The 13,881-nt window shown below is 33.1% G+C and overlaps 1 protein-coding gene across 1 annotated transcript in view; it reads right to left on the bottom strand.

The window, feature by feature from the left end:
• NCAM2 (neural cell adhesion molecule 2) overlaps nucleotides 1-13,881 on the bottom strand; it is a 244,274-nt gene that overhangs the window by 31,109 nt on the left and 199,284 nt on the right. The window contains 3 exon segments of the mRNA XM_015880697.2: nucleotides 4,501-4,681; nucleotides 11,637-11,758; nucleotides 13,414-13,533. Of these exon segments, the coding sequence (XP_015736183.2) occupies nucleotides 4,501-4,681; nucleotides 11,637-11,758; nucleotides 13,414-13,533 (423 nt within the window).

Genomic DNA, 13,881 nt, shown 5'->3' with positions numbered 1-13,881 from the left:
TAGAGGAAAGTAAGGTTATGCTTCCCTTCAGAGGAAGGAGATTTTACATCTTCCTGCCCAAGTGGCAAGACTGAAGGAATGTGAGGGGTGTAGAAAGCACCTGAATCAACAAAATCTACTGTCTGGCAGGAGGATGTGACAGAATCAAAAACATTCCCCAGGGACCCAGATAGAATAATTTTGAATTTATTTCAACTCCAAAAAGTCATTGAACTGTTTGACTGAGAGAAACATTAAAGAAAAGGATGTGCTCTGAGAGAAAACTGTAGGCATCATAGAAAGTTATTTCTATTTTTCTGTACTTAGAAATTTTCAGTCTCCAGAGTAAAAAGTACATTATCCTAGCTTATATTCTAATAAACCACGGGATGTAAACAGCCCAATTTTAGCTGCATAATTGTAAGATAAATATAAATACATTCTAATATGTGTTTATAAAAGAAATGTATAGTATTGATATGAGTTTTTTTCATTTTTCATTCAGCAAGAGAACACTGAAAAATCCTACAGTTCCATTTTTCTAAATACTACTGACAAAAAACACGTTTGGTGCACAGTATCAACTTAGCTGCTAGTGATGATGAGAGAAAATATTACATTTTAGGTTGTCCCTCTTTACCTATCACTGTATGCTTTTAAGAATTATCGACAGGCATACAATACAAAAAAGTAAATATGTTCAGTACTGTAACAGTCATGGGGTTTATGAGGGATTCAAACTTTTTCAGGGATTTTAATAAAAAGAAGATTCCAATAGTTTATGCAGTATTAAAAGTTTTTTGAAGGAAAACAGTACAGAGAAAGAAGTAGTTCTAAGGACTGCTTACTCTTCTCATATGCTTTTTGATATTCCTACTGTTGTACTGATTTATTAACTTACAATGATGATGGAAAACAGTTACGATAAAATTGAATTTGCAGCCAGTTTAAATATATACCAGAATTCTAGAGAAACAGATATGATTGGATAGAAGTCTTTGGAAGACCACACCTGCATAAATCTTTGCCACTAATTTCTGAAAACATGTCTAACACTTGCACAAATTATCCTCTTTTAACATCAATCATTTTATCTTCATTTAAGATTTGTTTAATATAGAACTGCAGATGTATTTTTAGCTTTCAATAGCAATGTTTCAGAAAGACAGCTATGAATTGGACATTTTTATACCAGCTGCACAGTGTAAGACAAGAGGATGTGCATCTCTGCTCTGCTCAGAGAGATTAAATGAAACCATACATATGGGCTGTGCTGTCACCCCTAGAAGGTGATGGAGTTCATCTGCTCCTAGTGATACCAATTCATAGAATGTGTGTCATTCATAGAATATGCAGAGGATAGGCTACTCTGTCCCAAGCCTGATAAACAGCTAAGAGCTAAGGCACACAGCTTCTTTGCGAATAATTTTTTCCCCCATAAAATTAGTCGAAGATAGAACACTACAGAGAAACTGAAACGAGATTTTCTAAAATATCAGTGCTCAAAATCTGATAAAGACTTCGCTCATAGGCAAGCACACTAATATTAGAGCTGCACCTGCCTACAAGTACTGCCAACTAACATCCCTAGTGAGATACTGGAATACATGAAGTGCTACATTTAAGACTATGTCACTCTTTCTTCAAACCATGATTCTTAAATACATGCTCATATACTTAAGTAGTCAAATAGATGGAATTTCTGAATACAAAAAGGTAGGAAGTAAAATTATATAAATACTTAAAATTTAGAGTAATGTGTATGTGTAAACATACACATACATTAATGTATTTACATATACATTTATTTAAGGAAGGAAGTTTTAGCAAGTCAACCTGCTGAGTATTTCTCAAAGACAGTCCAATATGCCACTGGTAAGCCTTTCAGAAAACCAGGACAATTTTATGAGAAAATTATAAATTCTGAGGAACTAATAACAAATGTGAGTGATTCAGTGAATGGAGACAGTTTTATAGGCCTAGGCACAGAAATTACAAAATGAAGTACGCCTAGTTGGAGGCTGCCAAGGTCAATCGGGTGAAAATTTAAAGGAATGCCGTTATCATTTGCCCATCTAACTGATGCCAATTTGCAGCTAAGACTAATAGTGGAAGATTATCACATTGTTTTATTATCAAATTTGACTGTCAGCCAGGACCTGCTGGCCCTCATTCACACTTCTCTAACCAATCGAAGTTGTGGATTCTGTGCCCAAAGGAATTATGTATTCACTGAAAAAGAGTTTTAGCTTCCCATACCTGCACTCAATGATGACTACTTCTGACATATCTGATAACACTTTTAGCATAAGCAGGTTATTTCTGCAGGAATCATAACCAAAGTCTTATTTTTTGAGTTAACACCCATTTCCATGGTAAGGACAGCAAATGCATTCTTGCCTCCAACTCTCCAGCACACTGATGGTTTGTATTAGCTTGTACACATTTGTAGTGTAATATGTTAGGTATAGCTGATCATGATGATTCAAGAGTCACAAAATTCTTTTGAGATATGCATATGAGATTGGGTACTTGGGACCTACTGATACCTTGCTTTTGAATGACATTAAGACCAAGAGAAGAAGAACAGTTCAGCCAGATCTGGACACATACAGATGAAAACATTCACAGTTCTTACAAACATTTCTAATAACCACATAGAGAAGTAGAAAAAGAGTCTCAGTCATTGCAAGAAGCTAAGAGGGCTCAGTAGAAGGGGTGCAGATTTCATTCAAAATGCTGCCTAATTGCATTATTTCTTCTTTAGACCTTGCTGTAAGGTCCCAGATATAAAAGCTTTACAGCAAATAAGTATTGCACAATCTGAGTTGACTAACTGGTATCAGAAAGAACTGATCTGCTTTAATTAAAGCTTTTTATATAATTTTCTATCACAGTTAATTTTTGCTTTTGTAATAATAATAAGGAAATAATATAATACCATTTCATAGCCAGATAACCGTACTGACTCATTAATGTGAATACTAATATCCAACGATTTTAAGTACCTTTTGACGTATTTTTAAAAATTGCTTACAGAATGTTCTTGTGATGAGAATTTCACACCCTTTTCACACTTTGCAAAAACAGTTGTCAAGGAAACTAATTAGTTCCATGATCATAGCTGCAATAACGATTCATATAAAGGAGACTTGATGTTCAGTAGTGTAATGGATTTCTCCTTATAGCTATTTTGAGGTTATAAGAGAGTGCTGAAAGGAAAAAGCTCCATAACAGCTATAAAGCTATGTACAGAGAAAAATGTTTTGTCTTCTCAGGATAAATTAAAAAAGCTACTTTTTACTTTAACATCCAGAAACTATTTATGTACAATTTACACAGGCATCTCATGATTCTCCTTTACAGCAGCTGTGGCAATAATAGGGAATAATTTAAAGAACTGTGTTTCAGATCAGTTGCAGTGCAAAATAAGTTATGTTCTGGTATTCAAATGAGCAAAACTAAAAAGACACAAGTCATTACTGAAGTAGGGTTTTATTTCTTTTTCTACTTGATAAGTATTATCATTTCCTTGGGGTAATCAGATTCCTCATGTTTCAGTTTCCACTTTTGTTGACCGTTTGGTGAAATTTTTATTGAAAGATGGCAATCATGAATCACTGTTAGTTTAAAAAGAAGTACACTGGCCTAGAAAGGCCCTGAATCTCAATCCAGAAGCAAATTAATACTCTCCACAGCATTTTAATTGATAAGCTAGATAAATAGACCTCTTCTTCATATTGTTTGCTTTATAAAAACTAAATTGATCGTGAAATATCAGAAATTACCATCACAAATTATGTTTATTCTGAATTAAATAATTTAGATTGTTACTGAGAAATATAACTTCAGAAGCACTAAAACTTGGTCAAATAGTTACCGAAAAACACTCACTCTTACCTCCTATTCAGTTTTCCTTTAGGAAGTTGTAAGTCTTCCTATTTAGACACTTAGAAATATAAACAATGTATTTACATAATTCAAATCTTGAAAATAGGCCAATTAGAAGGCTGCATGCTCACTGTACTATCACTGAGTATTGTTAATCAGTAAGACAGCATCTAAATAATTCTCCTTGTAGTCTTAATCTCATCAGTTGCTAAAATAAGTACCCTTGTTACATGTACTCCTCAAAGCACATGCAAAGGCTGGTCTGAAATATAGAATTCTTACAAATAACTCCACTGAAAAAAGGCATATATGCAGTAAGAGACAACTTAGAAATGTAATAAAGATGCATTTAGTATACATTTTCTTATTAAATGTCATTATCTGAGTTGAAGATTCAGTGTTTCTTCTGTGCTTAGAAATGGCATTACTAAGAGCAAAGTAGAAAAGGAAAGTCCCATTTAAGGATTTTTAACTGAGTTTTCTTTACTGATAACAAAGTATGCAGTCTTAAGTTTTGCCAGTTAATGAAGAATCAAGATACCCTAACAGACCATTCAACTACACACATTAACATACTGTGTTCTAAGCATGAGCAATTCAGAAAGAGAAAACACTCCAAAACCAACTTACCTGTAATAATGTTGGGCTTCGGTGGCATGCTAAATTCGTACAATGTTGGTTCAGAAAAACCCAGTCTGTTGGCAGCTGTAATTTGTACTTCATAACCCATGGTCCACTGAAGATGCTCTAAGATGATGTGGTCTCTACTACCCTGAACTTTTTTTTCTAGCCACTGGTCTTCCTTATCTTTCTGTAAAGATGCAAACATTAGTTTATATTCTCAAAATCTCTTGTACTATTTGTCTAAACTATTTGACTACATGAAGTAAAAAAAAATACAGACATTAATTTCCAAAGGTTATAAACTTTCAAATAATCTAATTTTGGAGTTGTGAGTACTCAAGACTTTTTGTGATTATGACTGTCCTCATTGTTCCACCATGTGGATATAGGGATTTTGTCAGCTACTTTTTTTTCAACCTTCTGGGTTGAATTATTACATAAATACACATACCAACTTAGGAAACAGCAGGACAGTTACTTGTAAATCTTGCTAAGAATAAATTTTGTAAAAGTTTATTTTATACAGATGTTGCAATTACATTTTGCCAAATGTTCTTAAAGAAAATTTTCCTATCAAAAGGAAATGGATGCAAGCTGTGCTTATATTATATATTAGTTACACACCAAATGTATAAACTAACTGTAGCAGTATACTGTACTATATTTCAAAAGAGGCTGTAAGCAATAATATAAACATCATTAAAATAGTATGCAGCTCTATGTTTACACTGATGAGAGAATACATTTAAATCAGTCAGATCGTATCGTGCAGAAAAAAAAGTTCAAATAATTCACATAGTTATAAGACATCAGTACAGAGGGGACAAATGAGGCCTCAGCCAGCAACCTTAAATAGCATTTTATAAATTTGGAGTACTTACCTTTGTATTATTCGTATTATTCTTTATACAAATTAGATTTAGAAAATAACCGAAAAGTAAAATAATGAAATAATGCATATTGGCGAACACTAAGCCATATTGATCAAAGGATTTTCAGTAACATTAAGAATTCCTGCAGTCCTATTAAACACAGAAGTAAAATACATTGAGAAAAACCATGGCTGAGAAAAACCTGAAAAACCTGGCCATCCACCCCACACAGCAGTGCAATCAATGGATATAGCTTTCTGGAAAAAAAAAAAAAAAAAAATTCAAATAGAGAGAAAAGTAGCTTTATGATATAGACACCCATCCTCCAGTAGCTTACATTTAGGGTCTTCACTGAAGCATCTTGCTCTTGACTGATACAAGTGTCAAAAAACAAAAATATCTAAATTAGATAAGCTGACAGCCCAACCATGTTGCCAATGTCTATTCTTTTTCTCCTCAGCCTCAAGAAAATAGAGTGAAATACTGAACTCCCTTATGTGTACTGCTTCAATACTTATTTGCTATCAGCAAATCAGCAGAGTGTCATGAGTCCTCCATACTAACTTCACCTTTTATTCATTCTACAAATTCATCAACACAAAGTAGTATTGAGATTAATTAAAATACAATAAAAAATTGTTTCACAAACATTTGTAGGAAGGTGAAAGTGGCTGCAGCACAGACCAGTAAAAAACATCAGAATGGTTGGTATATTACACATCAATTACACGCTACACCAAATACACTGGAGTAAAAATTGTTTATATAACATGGTGAAAATGGTGTTTTCTATCAATTTTATTTTATTTTGTTTTATTTTCTAATGAAGTGTTAGTCCTCACATATGACTTCTCTTGCAGTTATTGACATACGACTGCATCAATCCCTCTACATTTACATTCCACTGATTGAACCTAAATATATTTTCAATCTGTATTTTTGCATAACATTGATAAAATATGAAGAATTAATATTGACTGCAAACATGAACATACAAATATTCTTTAGTAAGCATACTAGCAGCACTGTTACATAGTGCCATATTTCAGTGGCAGTTTAAATCTTTGAAATGTGAGAAGAGTTAGAAAAAATTACAACTAGCTTCCAAAGAACATAAACATGAGCAAATTAGAAGGTGCACTTGTGATCTTAGTGCATGCACACAGTGTTGTGTGAACATGCTAAGCAATTCAGAAGAAAATTAGATTCACAGGAGAAAAAAAAAAATCAAAATGGAAAATAAATATTCCAGCTGCTCATATAAATATGAGGTTGCTTCTGCAGACATAACATTAGGTGTCAAAGCAATTGTTCCACAGTTTGATCAGGCAAAGAACAATGAAAGAGCTGAAACATAACAGAATATCTGTGTGCTACGCCAGCGAAACAACATGATAAGATTAGTTGAAAGTGATGCCTACTAGATGGATTGAGATAAATGAAACAGGCAGAGACCAAGCACTGAACTCAAAAAACATTAAAGCATTTTACCAAGAGTGACATACAGAAACTGAGAGAAAGAAAAAGAATGAAAGTATCTGGAAAGCAAGTAGTTTTCCAATGGTGAAAAGAGGAAGTCCTTTAAAATACAGTCTACTTTTGGCATCTTAAAGACTAAGAACAATGGCAATATCCTTCATTCTGTCTGTTATTTCACATGCATTTTCAAACATGTTTAAGAAAGTGGAGATCAGTAATGAGCCCAGATCAATTTTACTATTAAAGCAGGATTGGAAAGTGATGAGAAAACAAAGTTTGCCAGTTAAATATCATTACAAATCTCCCTGTTTATTCTAAGACCCGTTAATTGGTGGCTTAAAGAGCAGAAAATAGAGCTATGAAAGATCACTTCATACTTTATTAGGCTACTCTATTATTAATATTGCTTAAAATTCATAGGGAGCTCCTTATATGCATGGTGTTTTATAACAAATGCAAGGAAGTCTGAAAATGTGAACTGAATTCTAAGTTGAGGAGTGCTCTAATGTAAATACCTTCAATCATTATTTGCTATTTGCGATTTTATCATTAACATGCGTCAGATAATACAGACAATGGATATTTCAGACACTGGAATCAGATCTGCAATGTCAGAGATTCAGCTGTTCCTTCATTTGTATTTTGTTTCATTTCTATAATTCCAAAATACTTTTTACAGAAAGTCACTGTCGTTGTTAGACTGACCAATGACTGGCAATTTCTGGTAATCTTACTGCACACTGCCATTACTTGCAAGCCTTAAATTCACACTGTTCTTGTCCTTGCCCCAGTCTTTGACTGAAATAAATCTGCTACAATGCCTCAGACTACAGTCACTAAAAAAATATTATTATTTCTTAATTCCTTATTTCTTGTATACTGCATTTAAGTGTAAGAATTAATGAATTTTTTCTTTTAAGTATTCAAGAGCTAGTTTTATAAGACAGTTAGGAGTAGCTTAAGCACCTGAATTACTTGACGAAAAAAAAAGTGTGAAAAAATGATAATAAAACTTCAATCTACTTGATTTCTTCTCAAAACCAAAGCCAAATCTGACAATGGTGGAAACTCTTCTTTTTTGGGAACTGAACCATTTACTAGTCTAGAAAATAATACTTATCTATTTAATGGTTATATTACATTGCACCTAAGATTACATTCTCTAGAAACTTGAAAAAAAACTAATTAACCTTTTTCAGTTCTTCATCTTTTCCATCCTCTTTAAACTGTTTGCACTGGAAATTCAGCTCAAAAGGACTTATTATGCTGGTCACTGTGACAAAAAAAAAGGGCAGGAGATGCCATACTATCTTGAAAGCACACAGGAAAAAGATCAAGAAATTCTTAGGGAAGACAATCTGACAGTTTAAAGCAGTGACTTCACAATAATTCAATACCTAAGGATGGTACTTTATAGGTCTGAGTGATGTTTTAGAAGAGGTAATAATACAAGATGAATGCCAAACAAAGCACAAAATGGCTGAAAACGTACATAGTGATAAAATGCACAGAAAGATCAAGGATCTGGCAGGTAAAGCAGAACTCTGACATGTAAAAGCACATAACTTTTCTATAGCATGAGTGAATGAACAATCCTCTATTTTAAAATGATTTGTATTCATTTTCTACAAGTTTTTTCTAAAACATAAAGTCATAAAATGAACACAGTCTTCCATCAACATAATCAAACACGACTGAAGCATACACCCAGAAACCATACAACTACCAGTACCAAAATTCAAAACATTAGTAGTAACAACAGGTCAGCACTTCCAAAAGCTTTTAGGCCTGCAAAAGCTTATAACTCATGTAGTTTATCCTCCAGGAAAAAAAAAAAAAAAAAAAAAAAAAAAAAGGGTAGTTACAGTTTTTCAAACTATGACTTCTTGCCTTTGCCTAAAAGTATGTAACCATAATATATGGTTGTTTTTACTATTTCATAGTAATTCTAAGTTTCTACTGAAACCCGGAATGAAAGAGAAACCCCTCCTCCTATTTTTTCAGCTGACTGTTGACATTCTGCAATTTGAACTGCAGAAAGATAATTCCCTTTTACGATCACTCAGAAGCCCATTTCAAAACTTGTCTTTAAAGAACAAATAAAATTCAATTTAAGATATGATACCAAATTTCTGACTGAAGACTTGGATTAGATCTCTTCAAAATAACATGCTGACATTTATTTGCAGGGAACGTTATGCACCAACCACAAATTCACAAGTGCAACGTGTCCAGCTTCAGAATACACTTGAGCAACAAGTACACACTTTTGCCTGTGACTGTGTGAATAGTATAAGTGAGTAATCCTGTACAGTGACCTGAATTAGATGACATGCTGTTTCTGGTGTCTTAACCTGAGTAATACTTTCCATTTGCTGCTCTGTAAACTGTCTCTCTTGCAGACATGTGCCTTTTCACTCATCAGTCCTGAGCTCCTGTGACAGTAACTCCTTATGTCCCAAATGCTTCTTCCTTGTGATCCTTATCTTCCCACCCTTCATCTTAGACTGTAACTCCATACCAGCATCTCTTCCAGGCTCCTGGCTATCTCCTAGTTTATCGCTCTTGCACTTGGCAGACAGTGAAGCAGTTAACAGCCATTTACTAATCCATCACATAGTTCCCCAGTAATTGATGTGCATAAAGCTTAGTGCTCATTGCACAACACTAGCACCTGGCCACGTGTACCCCAATCAAAAACAGTAGTGCCATAACTGGGAATGAGAGAAGGGTCTGAGTGGGTACTCATTGCAGTTAGCAAGATCTTCCTATGATAAGAAGTAATTAATCTTAAGAACGCAAAGGTTGGCAGAATGAAACAGATGATTTCCTGGAAAAATAAAACAAAACAACTTACCAGTTACTTAGACTAGGCTATAATATCTCTGTAGTGTCTTAAAGGCTGTCCTACCCCTTGTTTCAAGATCTTTACAAAACCTAAGCATGAAGGAACTGTACCTTAATAAGACATGATCTGCTACAAAACATGAAGAAAAAAAAAAATCCACTGATTTGTAAGTTGTTATCCAACATGCTCTTTATCCATGCAAGCAAATACACTGTCCAGGAACTTGTAATGAGGCTGGCAAGAATTATAGGAGAGCCAATTAAATATGACCAATGGGCAAGGCAGAAGAGAAACAGTCAACAGATAACTTGGAACTTTAAATAGCACCCATTCATTCTGATTAAAACACCAAAAAAAATACTGTGCTTTTTTTTATTGTAAGAAGACCTTTAATTTAGTCAAACTGCTTTTTCAATTGAAAGCATAGGGAGATATGGATTTCAGCTCCAAGTAAAAGCTATCTATCTCCTTCTGTAACCTATTATGTTTCCAGTTAGTGCTTAAATTGTACATTTATCTTTCAACAATAAACACAAAAAATGCACTTTTATTGTACAGTGGTGTACCTTAGTCAAAACACCAGGTTAATCCTGTTTCCAAAGTTATTCACTACAGATCCAAAAATCATTTAACTTAAATTTCTCATATCACATGTGTGTACGATACCTGTATCTTGACTGTACGTTTATTTAGCAAATGATTTAGGAAAATCATTTTACATGCCAGTCTTAGCAAACGAGTAGTCCCAGAGCTATCATCAAAAAGTTAAATTATAGAAAATGTCAGGAAACACAACAGAAATTATTACAAAGTAAGGTACTGACTTATCCTTTCTGGGAGTACTAAAACAGGTTCTGCATTTGATCTCTCAAGGCTTTCAAATTTCTGTGAAATACGGTCCTCTCTACCTTCTGTTAAATGTGTTTAAATATCTGGTTTTATATGTCTAATCCCTTTCAGACTCTTGAAGCGGACATGTAAATCTGAGACTACGCTCTGTTAAAATGTTTTCTTACTGAATCTGGTCAGATAGATGTGGTATAATCTTTCTAAAAGAATACAAGAAACATAATAGAAAATACACACTTCTGAATTACTTTCCTTGCTTTTGCCGGTCGTAGAGGAACTTCTTCATTGCAATCATTTCTAAAAATAGCCTATCAGGAAAGATATTTTAGCTACTTAAATTTAATATATATATACTTCTCATAGAAAAAAAATATATTTTTCACAGAAAAATTAATTGCACACTGCGAACAAGTCTGCATTTTAAACTTGCCAGATTTGACAAGAGACCAACAAATCACACTCTAGCTGACAGAAGACCAATGAACTCTCCATGATGTGTCTTAAGTAACTGATCTACACATTGAAACTCACAAAAGTCATAGCGATTTGTAAGTTATCTGGCTTTTGATATTTTAAATTGAGCCCTGGAGTACAGAAAGATTAATTAATTTCTTTTAAACTGAATGTGGAACATTGGAATACAGCATCCTATCTCTGGATGCAGTCTATCAGTACAGATACAGTTGTAACACAATTCAGTTGTTTCTCAAACATCTTTTAATTACATAATTTAATGTCCGCTAATTGACTTAACCTTTGAAAGCTGAATGTGAATGTTCCTTATTTACCATTGTAACAAAACAGAGAAAAGACTTTTCTTATTAGAAAGAACTTTCAGTTATACCTTTAGGAGGATCAGGGTGTTTTTCTTTCATTCTCTCTGTTTTTCTTTCTTTTTAATAATCTGGCATTAGTAACCTAGTCACAAAAGAAAACATACTATACTATCTCTTTGAGTATTTTTCTTCTTTTCTTTTTCTTCTTATACAAACTATTTTTTTTTAATGTTTCAAATAATATAATCAATCTTCTCTATGTTAAGAAGAGATATTATTAAGCAGATCCCACCTACTTTGATTCACTGAAATACTTACACTTCTGTATTTGACAATGTATTCCAAAATGGGGGCACCTCCATCATCTTGTTTAGTTATACTAAGTTTGAAGCTCTTTCCATTTCCTGGTTGTCCATGAATTGACGGTGGGCTTGGCTCACCTAAATAAAGCAAATAAATAATTTTTTTAAAACAACAATGACTGAAACCTTAAATTACAACTGGGATTTCACCCATAGGATTACTAATCAAAATCTTTAAAATCAGCACAATTCTTTCAAGTACTGCAGAACATCCTTCGTAAGTGTGATAAATGTTTTACTTGAAGTATGTTCTAAACTAGATTATTTCACACAATGAAACAAAATGATACCAAGTAAATCTTTCTTTGAGACTTTCTGACTTACATTCTGAAATGTAATTTACATCAGTAATGACTTGGCCATTAATTCAATAACTTTGCCAAGAAAAATTAGACACTTCTAAAGTAGACTATATTAAGAAAGAACATGAAGAGTAAGATTTCAAAAGCAAAAATAGTTTTTGCTGTAGTGGAAGGGCAAAAACAAACTTAGAATTGAAGAGTTATTAGTCAGCTTTAATTACTTTTCTAATGATATTTCACAGACCAACTATCATTTCTTTATGTAATGCCTACTGTAAAGCTTTGTATCCGAAATGAACATCATAATTGTCTCCAACTGAAAATATACATAAATTTCCATTCACCCAGATGTATCTTGTTAATTTCAAAGTATTTATAACATTAATTATATTTGCATTATCTCTTGTTAAGGAAAAGAATAATCTCTTTAAATTTCAGTGGCAATTTTCCTAGTTTCCTATCAGGCAATACATACATCGGTTCTATCATTTCCTATCATTTTTCTATCGAATATGATGCACCATATAATAATAGCAAATTGTTTTATCATATAACATATTTGAAATATGCATGTGCTTTAAAGAAAAAGAAACTTGAAAGCTGACAAGTAACTTGTTTTGAGCAAAAAAGCCTTGTCAGTGAGAACACAGCAAAACAACATAAACATTTTTTGTTATTTATAGCTGCCGCACTTTTACTGTTCTCTCCATTAGGGCCAATATTCTTAAGACTAACATCCTACTCAGAAAACTGTTCAACTGAAACACATTATGAAAAACAAATTAACTCTTAGCTGATGATGTATTTTTGTTTATCTACCTGAGTACAATTCAGTGTGTCTCTGTTTCCTTTAATTATTTGTGTTTCATTTACTTATAATTTTGCCTTTTTAAAACAAATCTGGAGAAAATATTTTTCATTAGCCTTTGATCTGAACATCATTCTTGCTAATACATTAATAAATCAAACATTAAAATGTCTTTGCATCATATGTCATTTCCATGTAATCACAGTTAAAAAAATGTACTCTTATTATTTTTCTATAGTTTTCGTTTTAGGCATTATAGCTGCAGAACTTTTGCTGGAGGAATATCTCTGGAAAGGGCCCATTCATCTCTCACAGATATCTGTAATAATCTTGTGTGTATATGAGTATCTAGTATCTTTCCCACTTCATGCTCTAGAATATAACATGAAGTCTTGTCTGGAGACAACTGGAGAAATACTCCAATTTATGTTAATGCATATTATTTGGTGGAGAGAATAAGAAGAATATAACACATTTCTGTTCTATAACGATGAAAAGACTGATGTTATACACTGGGAAGCAGTCTATGAACTGTATTATCCATGGAAAATCATACTAGAAATTAAGGCAACATATCCTATTAAGTATTTACATTTCTACTTAATCACACAGGCATTACTCACGGACAGGTAAAGTCTGAAATATCTCAATTTTGCTATATTCTCCTTGCCCTTTTCCATTTACAGCAGCTACTTTGATTTCGTATGTCGTATTTGGTTCCAAATTGCTGAGAACAACCATTGCTAAAAGAAAGGGAAGAAAAAATACAGAGAGAAAATTTGGTGAAGTAATGTGTTAAAAAAAAGCAAGCAAGCAAGCAAACAAACAAACAAACAAAAAACCAAAAAACAAAAAAAAAACACAACAAACCAGGAGACTTCATAATTTATTTGCTTTACCTGCAACTAAGAGTCCAATTTTCAGACAGTTTAATTTCAATTACAGTGGTTCCAAAATTAGATGTCTTGCTTATATAGTCCCATTTTTGTGTGCAAACTTTGTGACCAAGTAATTTTTGCTTCCAGAGGAATTTAACGCCAGTGATACCAAAACCATAGGCAATAATTAAGGAACTTGAAAAGAGTGCTGTT

Source organism: Coturnix japonica, chromosome 1 (assembly GCF_001577835.2).
Source record: "Coturnix japonica isolate 7356 chromosome 1, Coturnix japonica 2.1, whole genome shotgun sequence".
NCBI lineage: Eukaryota > Metazoa > Chordata > Aves > Galliformes > Phasianidae > Coturnix > Coturnix japonica.
The sequence above is the reverse complement of the archived record's forward strand: the minus strand, read 5'-3'. Positions and strand labels throughout refer to the sequence as shown.